Genomic DNA, 18,549 nt, shown 5'->3' on the forward strand with positions numbered 1-18,549 from the left:
AAGTCTAATCCAAGTAACATCTCAGACACCTACGCTGGATGCTCGTAATGAAAGTGTTAATTGATGCAAAAATATTACATCTTTTGCCAATAGTGACCATCTTTACCAGACATATATACAGGGATAATTACGTCAAAAATAGAAAAACTAACCTCATCGTATCGTAGTCTGCATTTCTTTACCAATTAAATATAACTGAAAATTAAAATGTAAACAAGAAAAAGGGAAAAGAATAGGGCACTCACATCAATTCCAAGAATAACGGCATTTTCGGCTAGAAACAAAGTCATGTGGCTGGTGAGGTTAAACGGCGCCGTGAGCCAGAGCCCGGCCTCCACATTGAGCTGTCCCCCACCCCGCCTCCGGATTTCCGAAATCGCCATCTCGAAAGCCTTCGTATTTACAGTGACACCATCTCCCACAGCTCCGAAATCGGTAAGATTGAAAACGAGAGAGCGTAGCCTGGGGATGTGCCGGACCGGTGGGCCCCAGAAGCTGTCGACGGCCGCCCTCTGCCAGCATACTAACAGGATGAACCCGACGGCCCAGATGAGAGCCAGCACAGTACGGTAGGATGACAGAAGAGCAGGGATCGAATCGAACGAGCGCCTGGAATCGGGTCTGAAACTGCTGCTGCGTGGTAGGAATCGTGACGAATCCCCCATTGTTCAACAACTAAAATAAGCAACCAAGAAAAGGAAGAAAACTTGAGCAAAATTTGATCCAAACTGATTGATGGATTTGAAATTCGAAGTCGAGCTCTCGAGTGTGAATGGAGAGATCAGAGGGAATGAACGTAAATGAAAACTTCCCTCTGTTCTCTCCTTTCACTGGACTCTGCGTTGTAACCACTAAGCACAAACTTGTATGGGAATGGGAGCTAAGGGTATACGATATTTGCCACATAATTAAATTCTTTTTCCAAACAAAATATTATATTTTATTAATATAAAATTTATAGAAATATTTCTTAAAATTTATCATAATTACAAATACCTCTGGTTATCTAAAAGTATAAATTTTTACTGAAATACCATTTTAATTTACATGAAAGTAACTATTTTTTTTACATTATTTTACCGTACATCTACCAACTAACGTTTGATTTAATAACTTGTACCAGCTGCGCAAACAATGTGGCGTAATTCAATTTTTAAATTTAAATTTATAAATATCCATTAAAAGCTATATAAATTAATGTTTTTAATTATTTTATTAATTTATGATGAGTGAAATACGAATAAAATAAAACGATTGAATATAAAAAGAATAAAACTTTAGATAAGAGAAGTGAGACGAGGTATGATAAAATTAGATAAATAAGGTCTTGTTTACTAAGTTTTATTGGGGAAGTTTTCGACGTCTGATAAACCATGGTTTACTTACCTAAGAGCATGCGCTCTATGTGATGAAGGCGTGAATGAGACGCATAGGAACTTATTCTTCCGATGCCGCTACGCCCGACGGTGCCTTATAGTTATTCGACGATCTGTTCGCTTCAATTGGCTGAACCGAGACTATCCAATGGAAATAGAATGGGCTACAAGAAAATAGATACGGCAACACATTATTAATCTGGCTTATTGTGCGCTACCGGCTTCATGTGTGTATCATATTTAGAAGGAACGAAACTTGAGAAGTTTAGAGCAGTCTGAGCGAGAACCAACCACACTTGCTAGACTCATTGTGAAAGATACAGAGGATTTTTAGTGCTTCTTTAGCTCGCTCTGTTAGTTCTTGTGCATTATATAGACTTTGGTATATCCCTTGACCTGTCGAGGGAGACGCCACTCATTGAGTGGCATTATACTGTACGATTATACTATTTATTTAATAAAAATTACATTTTTCTAAAAAGGTTTTATTGAGTTGAATATTTGAACTAATATACAGTCAGATAGCTTGTTTACAAAGCTTTTTTTCAGACCGCTAAGGCTATGTTTACTAAATGGTATGGGATAACGAGTCTTTAGATTTACTAACTCACAATTATTTTCAAATTTAGTTGAAATACATTTTTTTCCATAAAAGAGAAAGATTATGGCTAAATAAAAAGAAACAAGAAAAAAAATTTAAACGCCCACTTCTAGAATTATAATATTTGACAGAAAAATTGAGACACTCTCTTGTAAAAAATTCCACTCTTCTGCAAAAATCTCAACTCACTTTAAGAAATGTAATGAATGAGCAGAAACTGTGTGATTACAACATATAAGTTTTTGATCTGCGAATATGAGAAGTCGACTTCAAGAAATTCAATCTTCAACAGGAAAAATGAGATACCCTCTTGCAAAAAATTTCACTCTTTTGCAAAAATCTCAACAACCCACTTCCGAAACTCATCTTGGTTAAAAAGAGGCCTACGACCATCTTTACTTTGATAAATTAGTTGGAATATCCCAATTGAGAATTTATCCACTAGTAATAAGCCCAAATAATATAATGCTCTAACCAACTATTACAGAAAATGATGGGTACAAAAACCATTAATACAAGTCAATTTTACAACGACAAATATTACAAGAATATTATCAAATCTAATAATATAGATATGATAAAATATGTAATGACAGAGTAATAATAAACAGTAAAACAAGATCAGAATAAAAGGCTCAGGGAGCCAGATCCGGTGAGAAGCCCACAACCACTTAGGCGGGCAACCACACATGGTTACTATACCCAACACAAGCCACCAAGACCAGTCACATAGACCCTAATTTGGTTTCCACTAAGGAACCTCAAAAAACCAAAACAGAACCACTTAAAAATTTTCTATTAAGGAATCAAGTTCACAAAGAATATTTTTAATCAGGCGAAAAAAGGGAAGGAGATTTGTTTTCTATTTCTAGTTATTGTTCTCAAAAAGCCACCGGAGGTGGATTAAATAGAGAGAAACCATTTAAGGCGGTGAGAAAGAAGGTTGTAGGGCAGATTTCAAAGAGAAGAAGGGAGAAGGAGCGAGGAGGTAGAGAGAGAGGAGACTTAAGGTTAGGATAAAAAAAACATTTTGTTGCAGAAGAGGAGAACTAATATATCAAGAGTGTTTGGTCAAATGTAAGTGGACCGGGTGGACAGAGTGAGCCAAGGCAACAGAAGGTTGGGCAGCCATCCAAAAAGGTGTGTGGACTTGGGCCTATCAATTTTGGTTTTGCGCCATAATTTTTCAATAATCCCACTTAATCACTTTTAATTTTTTATTTACTTTATTATGAATCTACCTCATATTAGTAACTAAAGTTTGCGAGTATAGTTGATTATGACTGAATTGTAATTTTGAAGTTATCTATTCCACTTAAATTTCATCGTGTCAAATAAAAGAGACCTAAGAAACTAGTGGAAAGAAGGGGAGAAGAGAAAAGAGAAAGAAATAAAACTAATTTGGTATTATCTTTTTAAATTAGAATAATTTTATGAATGTATTAAAAGCACACCAAAATAACATCTTGCCTACAATAACATATTTTTTATTTTTTTGTAATTGTTTTAAATCTTTTGATAATTTCATTGCTCTTTTTGTTCCACATTCGTCATTCACTAATATATAAAGTTAGAAAACTTAATAATTAGTTAAAATGTACTTTGATTTTGATTAATAATGTTTTCATATAAGAGTGAAAATAAATATTTTTACATTCATTAGCGTATGAAGATATATAAGGATATCTTAGTAAAAAAAGTTTGTTTGACTCGCATAAGTCAATAACAAGTTAATTGAAGGTAAATACGAATTTTAATTCAAATTCTTTGTTAATATAAGCAAATTCAGTGAATTTTGATTAACAAAAAGTCTATTCGTCTAATAAAAGCAAATATTAAGGGTATTAGATATAATTTTTTAAATTACAAAGGGTCTATATATAATTACATTAAATCTTAGGGAAGAGTAGTGTAATTATTCATTTTAGAATTTATAGTTTAAGTTTCTTGAAAACTTAATTTACAAAAATTGTGGAGGAAAATGTAAATAGCATAAATTATTGGGGAGTTCCTAGAGAGAAGCCAACCTTTTACTCAAAATCAGCTGCCACTGGATTCCCGCCAAGCCGCGCACAGCTGTATGCAACCACCAACGACCTGAAGCTCCTCCATCTTCGTCTCTCTCTCTCTCTTCACTCTTCAACACTTCAAGAACTCTCTCTCTCCCTCTCTCTCTCGTCTGGGAGATATTTCTATCCTTTACCCATCAAAGAAAATCCACTTGGTCTAGATCAAGAAATCATCTTTAAACCAATACTCTCCTCCAAATCAACCCTCTCCATTTCAAGAACTCGCATTTTCTTTAAATCGAGTTCCAATGGAAGAAACCCCGAAACTCCAAACCCAGATAGAAATCAGGCCCATTCAAACCCCACAGCCACGAATGTCGGCCGAACTCACCGCGGAGGAGCTGCTCAAAGAACAGAGAATCCCGTTCCCATTCTTCAGGCCGTTGTCCCAGAGAAAGGAGAACACTTGGCTCATCTCCGTATTTTTTATCCTCCATTTGATAGCTTTTGCCGCCACGATGATCGTCAATGATTGCTGGGAAAATTCTCATGCGCAGTGTGCGCTCAAACAACTCGGAAGGTTCTCGTTCCAGCCGCTGTCGGAGAATCCCCTGCTCGGCCCCTCGGCTTCTGCGTCAGTCTCTTCTACTCTTAAGATTTGTCCTTTGGTTATATTGAATCGATTATGGTCAATCTTGAGCCCGTTGAATCATAAGTGATTAAAATCGGGTTGGTTTGTGCCTATCTGAATCGATATAGTTTCTGATTTATTAGTTCTAAATTTCACGGATCAATATGTTAGTTTTATTTTCTTGGGTCAACGTGTTATTGATGGAATTTGTGTATAATAGCACAAGAGTGTATTGCACTGTGTAAACAAAGTTTTTCTGAACATGATATGTTGTTTTTGGATCTTTACTTAATCTGTTTGGTCAATATATTTGATTACCTTGTAGCGACTTGAGGAAAAAATATTGATTTTGCTTTTCTTATATTGATCATTAGATTCTCCATTCTGACCATATCTTAATTACTGCCCTGGACTATGTGGGGTTTCATGGTTTACTGGATTCACCTTGAATTTGGATTCAATTCGTTTGTAGTAGCAGTGGTAGTATCGCAGATATCTTCTCTCATTCGAATTCAACTCTTGTGGCTGGAGGATTGTTTAACCTTCAATCATAGGATGGTGAGAAAATGCATTGCATCTATGACTTGGTAACCATGAAATTTGTTTTCTGTTATGTAGGCTTGATGCAGTGGGCGCTCTTCGTCTAAGATATTTGGTAAAAGATCATCAATTTTGGCGTCTTTTCACAAGCCCATGCTTGCATGCGGGGGTTTTCCATTTTATTGTCAATCTCGCTAGTGTAGTCTTTGTCGGAGTTCACATGGAGCAAGAGTTTGGACCATGTAAAGTTGATTGTCCGACTCTATTTACCCTTGTGAAAAAGACAGCACTCCAATTTTATGTATCTAGAAAACGTGCTATCTCATAGCTCCTTCTGTTTCATTCTGTGCAGTAAGAGTCGGAGTTATCTACATACTCTCAGCTCTTTGTGGTAGTTTGGTGGCTACTCTCTTTCTCCAAGATAGGCCATCAGTTGCTTGCTCTGGTGCACTATTTGGATTACTTGGGGCCACGCTATCCGGGCTTATCTGGAACTGGAAAATATACTCGAAGAAGGTACTTAATATTCCATTACTAGGATTGTTCCTTTGCATTGGCATCTTCACCTAGACTGATGGTAACTCCTACATATTGTTTCAGTTTGCAACTCTTATGGCCCTTCTCATCATCTCGATGGTAAATGGCATCCTCGGACTGATGCCATATGTCAGCAATTTTTCGAATATTGGGGGATTTATTTCTGGTTTCCTTGCTGGTTTTATTATCCTATTCAGGCCTCATGTTGGGCAAGGGTATCAAGCAAAAACTGGTCTGTTTGATTTCAATATCAAGCATTCTGTCAAACTCAAGCAAAAATTGGACAAACCAGTCTTAAGGAGTGTCTCTCTTGTTATCTTCACTCTTCTGTGAGTTTGTCTTTTTCCCATCGGTATCATTTTCCTTTTGGCTGAAAAACTCATTTTTCACTTCCAGTTATACCTTGCATGAAATCTTGTCATTGTTGCTTCTTAACTACGCAGATTTGCAGGAGCTGCAGTGGCAGCTCTTCAAGGAATAAACCTGAACAGATATTGTAGCTGGTGCCAGTATATTGATTGTGTCCCCTTAAAGTGGTGGAGCTGCAGTAATAAAGCTATGAGTTGTGAGGTAAAGAAAGAACAAACTTCAAAAAGGAAAGGGCAGCTTAAAGTCATAATATTCTTTTGTTTTCTCTGTTTTTTCACCCCCTCCCCCGCTCATTTCAGTAGTATTTTCTATGAGAAGCACCATACTGACCATATTTGTCCAGAACCCACTAGAGCAAGCAACAACTTAACTATCTATAGTAATTTGCCTTGTTGGGAAGTCGGATACCATACTAATCTGTAATTGACCTGAGTTTTAATGTGCCTCACTGAGAATTCTAAACCTCTCTCTCTCTACTAGATCAAATTTTTTTGAGTGTGCTTGGATCTTATGAATTTTGACCAACTTTCAGAACCAAGAGCAAGAATTGAGCTGATTCTGGTTTTTGGTTTTGCAGACAATGATCAGCTCGCAGCAGTTGACGTTAACTTGCTCTGATAATGGCAACTTCAAAGTGTGGCCCTTCACCAACATCTCACAAGCAAGGCTTGAGGACCTCTGCAATGTCATATGCTCCTAAGAAGATTGTGATCCGTACACACACACATACAAACACATGTAAAGCTATAGAGAAAGACAGATGTTATTCTTTTCTCTGATCATTGAAGCACTGGAATGTTTAGTCCATCTCTGTGCATTGTAGCAAAGAACTTCAAGAGATGGTAACAAGTGTTAGAAATTTGAGTGCATAAGATGTCATAAAATGTACATGATCTAACAGTCTGTTCTGTTCAAGATTAGCACATCTTCTTGCAGGAGAAAGAAATGAAAGAAAAAAGGAAGAATTGACTGCAAAAGAAAAGGCTTTGGACCAAAATACTCTCGTAATCTTCAGAATTATCTTTCAGGGAACAGCAATCATCAACAGAAATCCATACTATATCTGAATCTTCTTTCTGGCGACTATTCAGTGTTTCAAAATCTGTTTGTCCCCACCCCCCAATAAAAAGAAAGAGAAAAAGAAAAGGAAAAAGAAAATTCTTGTCTGCGTATACACACCAATAATGAGTCAGCTCGTGAAAGACCAGGATAACCTAAGGGTATAACCTTATAGGATCAAGGAAAGACTATAATGTAGAAAATGGTAGATGCTAAAAGAATTTCAGCTTTCCTTTTGCTACAGATGCTTTTGCCTGCTGCAAGTGACAAGATGTTTTCTGGGCACCAGTCAGCCCGGAACACGTATCACCAGCCCCAAGCGTGACGGCAAAGTAAAGATAAATAGTGCATAGAAACGCAAGGAGAGCGAGAGCAGTAAGGAGGAAACGATGTCGTTGGGCAAGTGTTGACCAGCTTCCTAATTCATCAAGTCGTGAATGATGTCTCTTCACTAATGGTGGAGAAAATGCAGTCTGCGGCTGAGTTCTCCGATGAGGTGAAGTTATTACGTTATCGAGAGGCATGATTTACACAATTGCTTTTGCCTGCCACAAGATTCCTGCACATGTTTCCAATTCATTCGTCTAATAAGTAGGAGAGCTTCATTCAGTTCAAGAGTATGCAGAGAATTATGCAATTGACCAAGAGGACTTTAAAACCAAGAAAACAAAGGTTCATTTGAGTACGAGGATAGCAATATAAATATGATTCTGAAACGTAAGTGAACTAATGAATAGGACTGGCGCAGCTCAAGAAATAGCAATATCAATAAGAATGGCATAAGAGAAGATCATGAAGTCAGTCTTGCCATAGTGTAAGAGATGGCAGGTCATTTAGGAATTTTTTTAGCCAGCTCAAACACCAAACATGAGATATATATATACCAAGCAAAGAATACCAAGGCCACAAGTTAGTTACCTTCACAAGATAAACTCACAAGGAAAGAAAGACAAAATTTGAATCTTTACATTTCTTTCAGACTGTGTACTTTACAAGTATCTAGAAAGGATTGGTTCACATTATGTATGAGCTGCAGGCAAAATGTCAGTACCAAGACAGCAAATTATTTCTAGACTATGGACAATTTCTTACATTGTGAGATAAAATAGTAAATCAGACCTTTTTTACCACTCTAAACCATGACCAACAACAATATATATTGCCGGTGTTGCTGTCTTAAGATCTTCTCAAAATAAAACAACACAGAACCTTAAGCTTGTTTTGGACTGAAAACTGGTTCCAGCTTCTAACATAATTTAATAATTCCGCAAGGAACCCAAACAGATCCAAAAGTTTACCAAGTAACACCAACTCATCAATATGTACGGTAAGTCACTTGGCTGCATAGCAGCCAACAGTAAACTAAAGTCTCTTAAACACAGCTTTCTACAAGATAAAACAGCAGACCAGGAGCTTCGTCTCAGAATTCACTACTATTTAAGAACCGATTTTCGCATGTCAACAGCCTCAAAGCCTCATCAATCTAGTATTTCATTCATTCCATTCCTTTCATTCCAAAATCAAGTTCTCTGAATAGGTTAATTTGTAGGTTAGGAAGGATAACATAAAGCATACCAGAACCTACAAAAGAAACACAGATCATCCTTCTGTGTGGATTTTACAAATAACATCATGAAAAAACCAGAATAACCCTTTAACCTAATCAAGATTCCAAATTTAAGCACGCATTCTGATCACAAAACTCAATTTACATGCAAGTAGGGTCCCAGAAACTGCATGTCCACAATATATCCGCCCATTCGCATCAGGATCAGATCAAGCAAACAAAACATCGGAAATCTAAATCATTCCAGCTAAAATGGCCATCACCAAGAATGCAGAAAATTTGGATCCATCATCAAATCTCCATGAACGAACTTAACCTGATCCAAACTCCAACCCACATTCATCCATATCCAACCTTCAAAACCCATTAGCTAAATCTCAGCCTTTAAAACCAACCACCTCTATGAACCTGACTTGATCTAACACTGGACAAAAACCAGAAAGGATTCAAGATTACAACCTAGCTCAAACCCAAACGGCATCATCAAAAAATTCGCCAAAAGTAACATAAAATAGAAAAACCGACAAAAATAAGGCACCAAAACAATAGATCTGCAAGATACCACATTTATAAAGCAAGAAACAAACTTAGAAACGAAGAAAAATGGAGCAGAAAGGAGACCTTCAACTCTACGAATACCACCCGGCGACAATGACGCTCCTCAAGAACTAGTTCCTTCAAACCCAATTCAAAACTAAACAAAATATCTCCCGTAAAAGAATAGAAACGACAATCAATATTTCAATTTCCCTCAAAATTCTTCAACAAACTTTCAACTATATTCAACCTTTTCTTTCCCACGAAGAAGAAAAAGAAAACGAAAAAGAAAAAATCGGGTCGGGCTTGCGCGTGAGTGCGGGCTGAAATGGACTATTTTGGGTACTCTTTATTGGTCGAAATTCCGACCCTTGCCAACGTTGTAGGGTCAAATTCAACAAATAGCCAATGGAGACTTATTTAATTAAATATTGTCAATATAATTTGCAAATCTACCGCAAAAACGGTAGAATTGTAAATATAATTTGCAAATCTACCGCAAAAACGGTAGAATTGCAAATTTAATGGAACAACTTCCAATTTTTTTTTTTTTTAAAATAGACATGTCGTTAATAGTACTAACGACTTGGGCACAATTTTTTTTACAATAGTAACGACTTGGGCACAATTTTTTTACAATACTAACGACTTGGGCACCATTTTTTTTGCCCAAAATGTTAGTGCTACTAATAACTTGGATTATTTTTGTTTTGGTTAATTGTATGTATATATTCATATTATTTATAAATGTAGCTATGACAATTAATTAATTAATATTTAATTTTTTATAATATTTTAAATTTGTATCAAATTTAACAATATTAAAATATAATAATAAAGAATATGTTAATACTCAATTAATTATTAACAATATAATAAATTTTGAAAATTACATACAAATAAAAGAATACATTGAAGTATTAGATCAATTATTTTGACGTGTGCGACTGTGTATTTGCAATTTTTTTTATATAATATTTAATTAAATAACTCAGCCAATGGACAATGATTCTATCCAAGTTTGAGTTGTTTTATAAGCTCTTTTTTCTTTTAACAAATTTTATCCGATGAAGATAAATTAGAAGGATCATTTACTGTTGTGGGTGAAATAAGCGGTTGATAAGTTCATAGTAAAATAAAATATAAATTTTTTTATTAGTGTTCATGAAATTAAATAAAATATGAAATTAAAATCAAATTATACTATCACAATCTCAATATCAGATATTAATTATCAAGTTTTATTCAGAACAATGAATTATCAATAAATTGCCATTCTTTTTATAGTAAATTATTGATAAGGATGAATCGAAGACGCAATCCAATCTTATTAGACATTGTAAACCACCCCATAATATTTTAAATATTTTTTTTTTTTGGCTAATTTATATGAATTGGGTGGAATTTAGTGGATTGAATTATTCCATGTTGGGAATAAAAAAAAAAAAAAAAAAACCCTATGAATAAAATTGAGCTATTACACATTACAGAAATCCATTACCAATTCTCCCATGTTCAAAAAAGAATATTGCATTAATCTCTTATCGCAAAATTTACTAATATAGGGGTGGGGGTGGAGGCATATTTGGGCATATTTGCAAAAGTTAGTATTTTGATGCTTTTAGCTTGGGAAAAAATATATACCTTTTTTTAGTCTATTAATTTTAGTACATTAATTTTCACAGTTATCATATTTTAACCACTAAGTTACAAAAATATGTCAATTTGGTCCGAATTAGGATTTTATTGCCAATTTTACGGCTAATTGGGACATTTTCATCGAGAAATGCTGACGTGGTAAAGCCATAATTCAAAAAATAGCCAGCAGATCCACATGTATATCCACGTGGATATTTTATTTACTAAGCCAACTATGTGGTATTGACATGAATTTCTTGGGGGGAAAATACAAGTAATGCGTAGTGCTCGTAACTCTTCTCAGGCAAAAGAACAAGAAACGACTACTGAGTTATATTTCTCTCAAATTTTTAGCCCTAATTGCTCTCATTTCTAAAATGCTTTCACTCTATTCTTGCAAGAAGAAGCAGTGAAAGGACTTCACTTTGGTGCAATAATGGTGGCGATGAAAGACCCATCCCTCAATGGCAATCCCCTCGATGTTGATAAGAACTAAACATTCTATTTGGGTTCTCATTAGTTCATGAAGTCCTTACAATTGCTCTCTTTCCATAGTAGTAGAAAAGTGGTCTTTGAATGGCAAACATGTTGGAGACGGGAAGGATGAGGAAGAATTCCCGTTTTTCCCTTTTTGTTGGTTGGGATATGACTTTAGGAGGAATAATTCAATTACCATGTAACACTATATGCCACATGAGACTAAAAATCTCCAAATTAAATAGCATGTACTGTCCAAAATTGCAAAATTCATATGTCGGAGGATCAAATTGAAATATTTTTGTAACTTAGTGGTTAAAATATGATAACTACAAAAATTAGTGTACTAACGTTAATGACGGACAAAGTTAATGAACCAATTTTTTCCCCTTTTAGCTTTTGGCTTATTATTTCATTAATGTAAATAGTATGGCAACACAAGTGGGGACTTTGTGAATAAATATGGTAAATTTATTAAAAGAAGTAGTTCCAGACAGGTTCTGCTTTCTAATAAAATAGATTATAAAATCGAATCGATTTAAAGTATATATAGCTACAATTTGTGAATATTTCACAATGATTGTGAATTTCATGCTTAAAAAGAGTTTGTTATGTTTATCATTTTGTTTCAATTTTTTTCTAATGCTATCACGCTTCCTACATCGATTGCTATGTGAACTTTGGGTAATTTTTGAGCTCTAAAACCCCATCTTTCTAGTGAAAGCACTTTTTAGAATAAAATAAAATATTGAGATATGTATAAAATCTGACTGAATAACACCTTTCACAACAACGTACCGATCACATTAAATTTACTGTAATTTTGGACCGTATATGGGAATGAGGCCAACCTTTTTGTCCCAAGCCTTTGGTCTGGAAATTTAATGATGCATGCAAATGTGAATATCCTATATTAGTGGGAGGCGATGATCGTCATTTTGCATTATACGTGGAAATGGGGCCATGAATCCCATCCCATATCTCTCGTCTAAAAGACTAATTTGTTATCACACAATTTATATTTTTCATGTACCCTATTCCAAATTTCTTGTTTGGAAGATTAATTTGTTATCACACATCCTACATCGATTATTGATAAAAAAATCGAACAGCTTATAAACTTCAAAACTCTTGTCACCTGTTTACAACAAAAATTAAAGTTGATATAAAATTAATAAATAATATCTTAGACAGTTGAACACAAATTACATTACACCCCAATCCCTTTGAAAATAAAGAAGAAAAATTACAGGGTGCTTATGATGGAAATGGGAGAGGCCACACGAGTCAGTGCGAATACTGGCACGCATAGGGGTCAAATGATAATTTGTAAAAGATCAAGGACATAAATGCAATTAAGTGAAAGAAGAAAATTGAAAAAGTGCCCATATTATTCTCCTCTACAGATTATACGCATTTTGACCATTTCCCATTCTTCCTCTCAGAGAAAGGTATGTATTTCGTTTCTTTTCTTTTTGTTTTTTCTCTTGCTTTTGGGTGGTTACGTTTAGGTATGTATTTCTTCGTATGGATTTTGATCTTTGTTTTGTGTAATTTTATGATGTCTTCAGCCAGGGCTTGCATAATTTTGATTTAGGGTTTTACTTTAATTGTTCCATATCCAGTTCAATTTGAGTTATTTTAATTAATTTGATTTGACAGTTCCAGGTTTCTAATTATATAGCAAGATCAATTTGATCCTTCATCGCTGAGAATTGTATAGAAGAAGGATGTGGGCAGCTTCATGCCTCGCATCATGCTGCGCGGCCTGCGCCTGCGACGCATGCCGGACTGTTGTGTCGGGGATCAGCCGGCGCTCGGCTCGTATAGCGTATTGTGGTCTTTTTGCGCTTTCGCTGGTTGTCGCCTGGATGCTTCGCGAAGTTGCTGCACCCCTCATGGAGAAGATTCCCTGTAAGTATTTCTTTTGCTGTTATGTCCGTAGTTTACAAAGAGAATACCAATAAATAATTGTATTGTTTGTACTTTAGTATTATTTTGTGCGACAATGAGTTATGATCTTATATAAGTCAGATGTGCAATTTATATCAGCAGAAAATTTTCTGCTGATACAAAATTTTGAGGAAAAAGGATGATTAACTAAAAACATCTTTTAAGTTTTGAGGAGAATGAAAAGGAGAAGGGAATTTCTTTGTACAACAATTGAGTTGTTAAGTAATTAAATAGATTATTTGTCTTGGATGGATAGTTAATCTGACAGCTCCATTTATAACTTTGCAAGGGATCAATCATTTCCACCAAACACCAGATAGGGAGTGGTTTGAAACAGATGCAGTGTTACGAGTTAGCTTGGGAAACTTTCTCTTTTTCACGATCCTTGCTATATTCATGATTGGCGTAAAGAACCAGAAGGATCCTCGTGATAGCATTCACCATGGAGGATGGATGATGAAAATTATTTGCTGGTGCATTTTGGTTATACTGATGTTCTTTGTTCCCAATGGCATCATCAGCTTTTATGGTGAGAGATATGTTTCTGGGGTTTAATACTAATTGAGCTTTTTTATCATTCTTTCATCCTTGAGTTAATATTTCCATTGAAATCTAGACATCAGGTGGAAATTCCTTAGAAAAATCATTGAGTTTATTTCTCATAGAGATTAAGACAACTGAATGATCCCCAGTGCCTTTTGGTTGAGAAATTAAAGAGTTGATGGAAATTAAATTGGAGGCTTGGAGCTGGGAGCAGATTGCTTAAATGAAAATTTCCAGGAACTTTCTTCTGTTTGTCTGAAATAAATAATTGTGTTAACTGAGAAGATCATCTCTCAAATTTTGTCTTAGCTCTTTATTTGATGAAGGTCTCTTTACTATTATTACTTGGACATAATTGTGGTGAGAAAGGATGGTAATAGAAATCGGTTCTTTTGCGTTAGGATGAGATGTGGTAAAGGATTTACAATGGTAGATGCTTCCTCTTGACCATAGTGTGGTTGGTTCACTATCAAATGTGGGTTGACAAAATGATTAAAATCACATAGAACAACTGACTGGTTGAATTGAATTCATGATCTACTTGTACTTATTAATATAATTTTCTTATATGCTTAAATATGGTCAATCTGTGCGCCTCCCCTTATTGCATTCAGTGGCAATAAGAAGTCCACGTTGATATCATAAAGTTCAATTTGTATCATATTTTACTTCATTATCAAAACGTTACTTTTCCATGGGATAAAAGGAAGTTGATGTACCTGATATTGTTTATAAGTAATCTTAACTAGAATTCATCCATAATGTCCGGGTAAAAACTGAGGAAACATTCAATTATTAACCTATCTCTTGCTTTAGGTGGCATAAACTTATCCTACAATTCACTAGAACATATCTAGTTATTACGACCCTGCAATTATTTAAGCCTTTTCAATTTACTTGAGCTTATATTTTGGTTTCTAAATGCAGAGGCAACATCGAAGTTTGGCTCAGGATTGTTCCTTCTCGTTCAAGTTGTGCTTCTCCTGGACTTTGTGCATGGGTGGAATGACAAATGGGTTGGATATGATGAGCAGTTTTGGTAGACATCTACTTTGTTTTTTATTTCCAGATTTTCTTTTTAAAATGAAAGATATTTTCAGTGATCTGGAGACATTAATCTCTATCCACCCCACAGCAATTCATCTCTGTGATTTTGCAGGTACATGGCTCTGCTTGTCGTTTCACTTGTATGCTATGTGGCAACCTTTTCATTCTCTGGACTTCTCTTCTACCTGTTTACCCCTTCAGGACATGATTGTGGACTTAACACATTCTTCATTGTCATGACCTTGATTTTCGTGTTCGTGTTTGCTGTTGTTACATTGCATCCATCAGTAAGTATCTTAATTTCTTCTAGTTATGAGGAAAATGTTTTCTTTATCTTTCAGAATGTGACGTCTTATGATTATTGCTGCCTACTGTTTTCTTTCTGGGAGAAATAAGCCTTTTAGAGGAAAGTTGATCTAAATAGTATTTGCTGAGATGTTATTGGGTTAAACTTGAGTATTGTTATGTGCGTGGAAACCTTTTATTCCCAAATTCGTTCTCACCTTCTGATATGCCATTAACAGTCAATACGTTCTCTTGTTCTTGCCAGCTATTAGAATTTTGACTGAGTAGTAGTCAGGAGATGCTGTAGATGAGTAACGTCAAAACCAATTTGAAAACTTATAGGGCATTTGGTACAGGAGAATGGAGAGGTAGGAAAAGCTAATTATCATCTCTATGAGTAACAAAGGCATAAACAAGAGAAAATAACACAATTTGAAGTTGTACCGGAGACTGAAGGCTTGACATACCATGAATCATGAAAGGATCCATTAAATGCAAAGGGGAACAATCTGTTTAGAAGAAGATGATGTTTTAACTGAGATGCAATATAAGAATGTCTTTCTCATTTGACTTTTCTCATATGCTGCATTACAAATGGTTTTGGGCAAACAAATAGTTGTAGATAGCTATGTGAAAATTTGTCCATCTACTATTTTTCTTTGTTTCTGATAATGTAGTAACTTTGTTTAAGCCTTGCTATCTTTTGTGGACAAATTGTCTTTCTGGTTACCACCTTTGGTTGCATTTCATGACTTGTACAGCTGCGTTGCTATGTGCTTGCAAGTATGTTTCATATCTATGAAGATTGAAAGATCTCTATCTTGCTTCATATTGGCGACTTAGCCTTTACAATTATTACTTGTTTATTTTTGTTTTCACTATTATTTTTATTATTATTGTTACTTGATTGATGTTATTGTAAACAAGTGCACGGTTTTCTGATCTTATAATACATTTTGTCATGGCATAGGTAAGTGGAAGCATTTTGCCTGCTTCAGTCATATCTTTGTACTGCATGTACCTATGCTATAGTGGGCTTGCCAGTGAGCCTAGAGATTATGAATGCAATGGTCTTCACAAGCACTCTAAAGCAGTTTCGACGAGCAGTCTTGCTCTTGGGCTGCTTACAACTGTGCTTTCTGTTGTATACTCTGCTGTACGTGCTGGATCTTCTACAACTTTGCTTTCCCCTCCAAGCTCGCCGCGAGCAGGTCATTCGTGCTCTTTACTTTAGTCTCTTTCTCTTTATGAGGCTGTTAATGTGCTTGATTTTGAATGTAATTTCTGTTGAGCAAAGTGTTAAGTTCATGTCATGACTGAATGCTTGTTATTACAAATGGATCAAGTACTTCCCAGTTGCGATGATCTCGCTATGATCTTTCATTGGGCATAAAAGAAATACAATTTACAGAAATCTCAGACTGTTGGTTTGATTGAAAGGACGCCTCTGTCAGTGGCTGCTGAAGCATTGTCCTAGAAATGTAATAAGGCTATTTTTTATCTTTTTATTGTTGACATTCGATGGTAAGAGTCCGTAGTGGGTATTTAAGGATGCATGAAGGTATTGGAAACTGGAAATATGATGCTTTGGGAATGAGTTACGTTTCTGCTTTGACATCGGAAAATCAATATTTTAGTAATTCTGACTTTTTGTTTGTTTGTGTGAAGGTTCTGGAAAACCTTTGCTTCCATTGGACAAGGCAGATGAGCACCATGAGGAGGCAGAGAAATCAAAGCCAGTTACATATTCGTATTCCTTCTTCCACTTAATCTTCTCTCTAGCTAGCATGTATTCTGCCATGCTCCTTACAGGTTGGTCAACCTCAGTGGGAGAGAGCGGGAAATTGGTGGATGTAGGCTGGCCATCGGTCTGGGTTCGTATCATAACCAGTTGGGCTACTGCTGCTTTGTTTATCTGGTCTCTAGTTGCGCCAATAATCTTCCCTGACAGAGAATTCTGATAATCCCAAGTGGTGCTTGTATCACATAAGTTTGTAGATATCAATGTGTGCTACTATTCTTGGAACTACGAATGTGACGTGTAAGTTAGCCGAATTCTTGTATTTTGCTGGAAAATTCCAGCACAATGGCATGTGTGACATTTGCTTATTCTATGTTGCTTTTAAATAAATGTGAGGTGATTTGCTGAAGTTTGTAATAGCGTGTTTCAAAGATCTAGGGAGGGTGGTCTCAGGACTGGCCAAGAACCAGGGAGTTGTGCGGGCCGAAATAAATAGAACCCTGAACTGAAGAATACGAATTCTATGCTCTTGCCCAACCTTGTTTTCCGTCTTCTATGCATAAGAAAAGATTATCACAAAGACATTGGTAAAAAACCCCTCAAAACTTTGCATTGGGGCACCACTCCACTCTTTTGAAACGCATGCTAACATAATGCTGTACCTGATAAGATTAAACTCGTCTGAGGGCCTTCATAGTTACAAATTAATTTTACTTTCCTTGAGCATTCATTTTGAGTCATTATGTGTAATTGTCATCAGGGTAAATTACAATGACATGGGCTAAAGTATAGTGAAAATACGTATATAAATCATTTCTGCTTTTGAATAATTACGTTTACATCATTCACATGTGAGTCATTTCTTCTTTTGAATAATTATGTTTACATCCACTAAAAATATCAGTATTACAGCGAAAATTCTTTTTGGCCCATGTTGACATGGTCTTCAATATTTCAAATTTGTTATGGGCCATAGTGGCCTCAGGGGCGTATTTGTAATCAATGAATATACGAGGTGTAAGAATTGTGGATAAATTACTATTAAATTAACTTATAATTTAAAAAAAAAAATCTTAATTAAATGTTTCTCTCACCAATGCGGTGCAGTCATTTACATATTTGTTCATATTGTATGCTTCCTGTGCTCTTGTTGCTTCAATCGAGTAGGGTGTCCTTTATGGTGCAATCTGAGCATTCCAGTGAAGTTTAAATTCAAGTTGTGCATTTTTCTGAGCTGTTGCAGCGCAAGATTTTCGGTTTCAGTCATGTTATGAGCTCCCTAAGAAAGACGACAAAAGTGATGGCATCCACAAAAGTAGCCTTCATTCACTATATATTAGTTTCAACACAAAGGAATGATCACGAGATGGCCAAACAGATAAAATTATAGGGCAAATTGCAATTTTCGTCCAGTTTCTTAGGGGCGGTGGCGTTTTCAGTCCATATCTTTTTCAAAATAGAATAGTAGAACAGTAATTAAAAAAATTTGGTAATTTTAGAACAAATTACCCTAAATCGGCCAGAATTGTGCACAAGGGAGGCATGTGAGCGTCTGAATGTGGGGGAAGCTGATGTGATCGGTTAAATGGATTAGGTGTAAAAAAAAAAAATGGGGGAACATGACATGGCAAAGCTGACG

The 18,549-nt window shown here is 35.6% G+C and overlaps 4 protein-coding genes across 8 annotated transcripts in view; 2 read left to right on the forward strand and 2 right to left on the reverse strand.

Moving 5' to 3' along the window:
- The window catches only part of LOC105158251 (probable polygalacturonase), a 5,932-nt gene extending 5,069 nt beyond the window's left edge, over positions 1-863 (reverse strand). Inside the window, exon 1 of the mRNA XM_011074925.2 lies at positions 246-863. Coding sequence (XP_011073227.1) covers positions 246-665 — 420 coding nt within the window. The 5' untranslated portion in view covers positions 666-863. The remainder of the gene's footprint in view (positions 1-245) is intronic.
- Positions 3,919-7,151, forward strand: LOC105158252 (RHOMBOID-like protein 8). Its single transcript, XM_011074926.2, has 6 exons — positions 3,919-4,620; positions 5,236-5,399; positions 5,510-5,673; positions 5,758-6,023; positions 6,138-6,264; positions 6,641-7,151. The coding sequence occupies exons 1-6, from the start codon at positions 4,295-4,297 to the stop codon at positions 6,761-6,763; spliced, it is 1,170 nt and encodes a 389-aa protein (XP_011073228.1). The 5' UTR covers positions 3,919-4,294; the 3' UTR covers positions 6,764-7,151.
- LOC105158253 lies at positions 6,916-9,596 on the reverse strand. 3 transcript variants are annotated; one of them, XM_020692726.1, is made up of 3 exons: positions 9,311-9,596; positions 9,006-9,113; positions 6,916-7,681 (listed from the first exon to the last, which is right to left on the reverse strand). In XM_020692726.1, exon 3 carries the CDS (start codon positions 7,644-7,646, stop codon positions 7,335-7,337), a length of 312 nt encoding a protein of 103 aa, XP_020548385.1. In that variant the 5' UTR covers positions 7,647-7,681; positions 9,006-9,113; positions 9,311-9,596; the 3' UTR covers positions 6,916-7,334. The 3 variants fall into 3 exon arrangements, with proteins under 3 accessions (XP_020548385.1, XP_011073231.1, XP_011073230.1); XM_011074929.2 differs by lacking the exons at positions 9,006-9,113; positions 9,311-9,596 and adding an exon at positions 8,835-8,999; XM_011074928.2 differs by lacking the exon at positions 9,006-9,113 and having other exon boundaries at positions 7,029-7,681; positions 9,311-9,588.
- On the forward strand, positions 12,706-17,322 carry LOC105158254 (probable serine incorporator). 3 transcript variants are annotated; one of them, XM_011074932.2, is made up of 7 exons: positions 12,706-12,792; positions 13,004-13,255; positions 13,584-13,823; positions 14,765-14,876; positions 14,997-15,171; positions 16,140-16,380; positions 16,838-17,322. In XM_011074932.2, exons 2-7 carry the CDS (start codon positions 13,072-13,074, stop codon positions 17,128-17,130), a joined length of 1,245 nt encoding a protein of 414 aa, XP_011073234.1. In that variant the 5' UTR covers positions 12,706-12,792; positions 13,004-13,071; the 3' UTR covers positions 17,131-17,322. The 3 variants fall into 3 exon arrangements, with proteins under 3 accessions (XP_011073234.1, XP_011073236.1, XP_011073235.1); XM_011074934.2 differs by having other exon boundaries at positions 12,725-12,792; positions 13,010-13,255; XM_011074933.2 differs by having other exon boundaries at positions 12,791-12,852.

Source organism: Sesamum indicum, linkage group LG3 (genome assembly GCF_000512975.1).
Source record: "Sesamum indicum cultivar Zhongzhi No. 13 linkage group LG3, S_indicum_v1.0, whole genome shotgun sequence".
Lineage (NCBI taxonomy): Eukaryota > Viridiplantae > Streptophyta > Magnoliopsida > Lamiales > Pedaliaceae > Sesamum > Sesamum indicum.

Coding starts and splice junctions, on each gene's coding strand:
- LOC105158252 (XM_011074926.2), top strand. CDS start 4,295: ATGGAAGAAACCCCGAAACTCCAAACCCAGATAGAAATCAGGCCCATT. Junction 5,400..5,509: donor GGAGCAAGAGTTTGGACCAT/GTAAAGTTGATT, acceptor CATTCTGTGCAG/TAAGAGTCGGAGTTATCTAC. Junction 6,265..6,640: donor ATAAAGCTATGAGTTGTGAG/GTAAAGAAAGAA, acceptor TTGGTTTTGCAG/ACAATGATCAGCTCGCAGCA.
- LOC105158253 (XM_020692726.1), bottom strand. CDS start 7,646: ATGCCTCTCGATAACGTAATAACTTCACCTCATCGGAGAACTCAGCCG.
- LOC105158254 (XM_011074932.2), top strand. CDS start 13,072: ATGTGGGCAGCTTCATGCCTCGCATCATGCTGCGCGGCCTGCGCCTGC. Junction 13,256..13,583: donor CCTCATGGAGAAGATTCCCT/GTAAGTATTTCT, acceptor TAACTTTGCAAG/GGATCAATCATTTCCACCAA. Junction 15,172..16,139: donor TTGTTACATTGCATCCATCA/GTAAGTATCTTA, acceptor GTCATGGCATAG/GTAAGTGGAAGCATTTTGCC.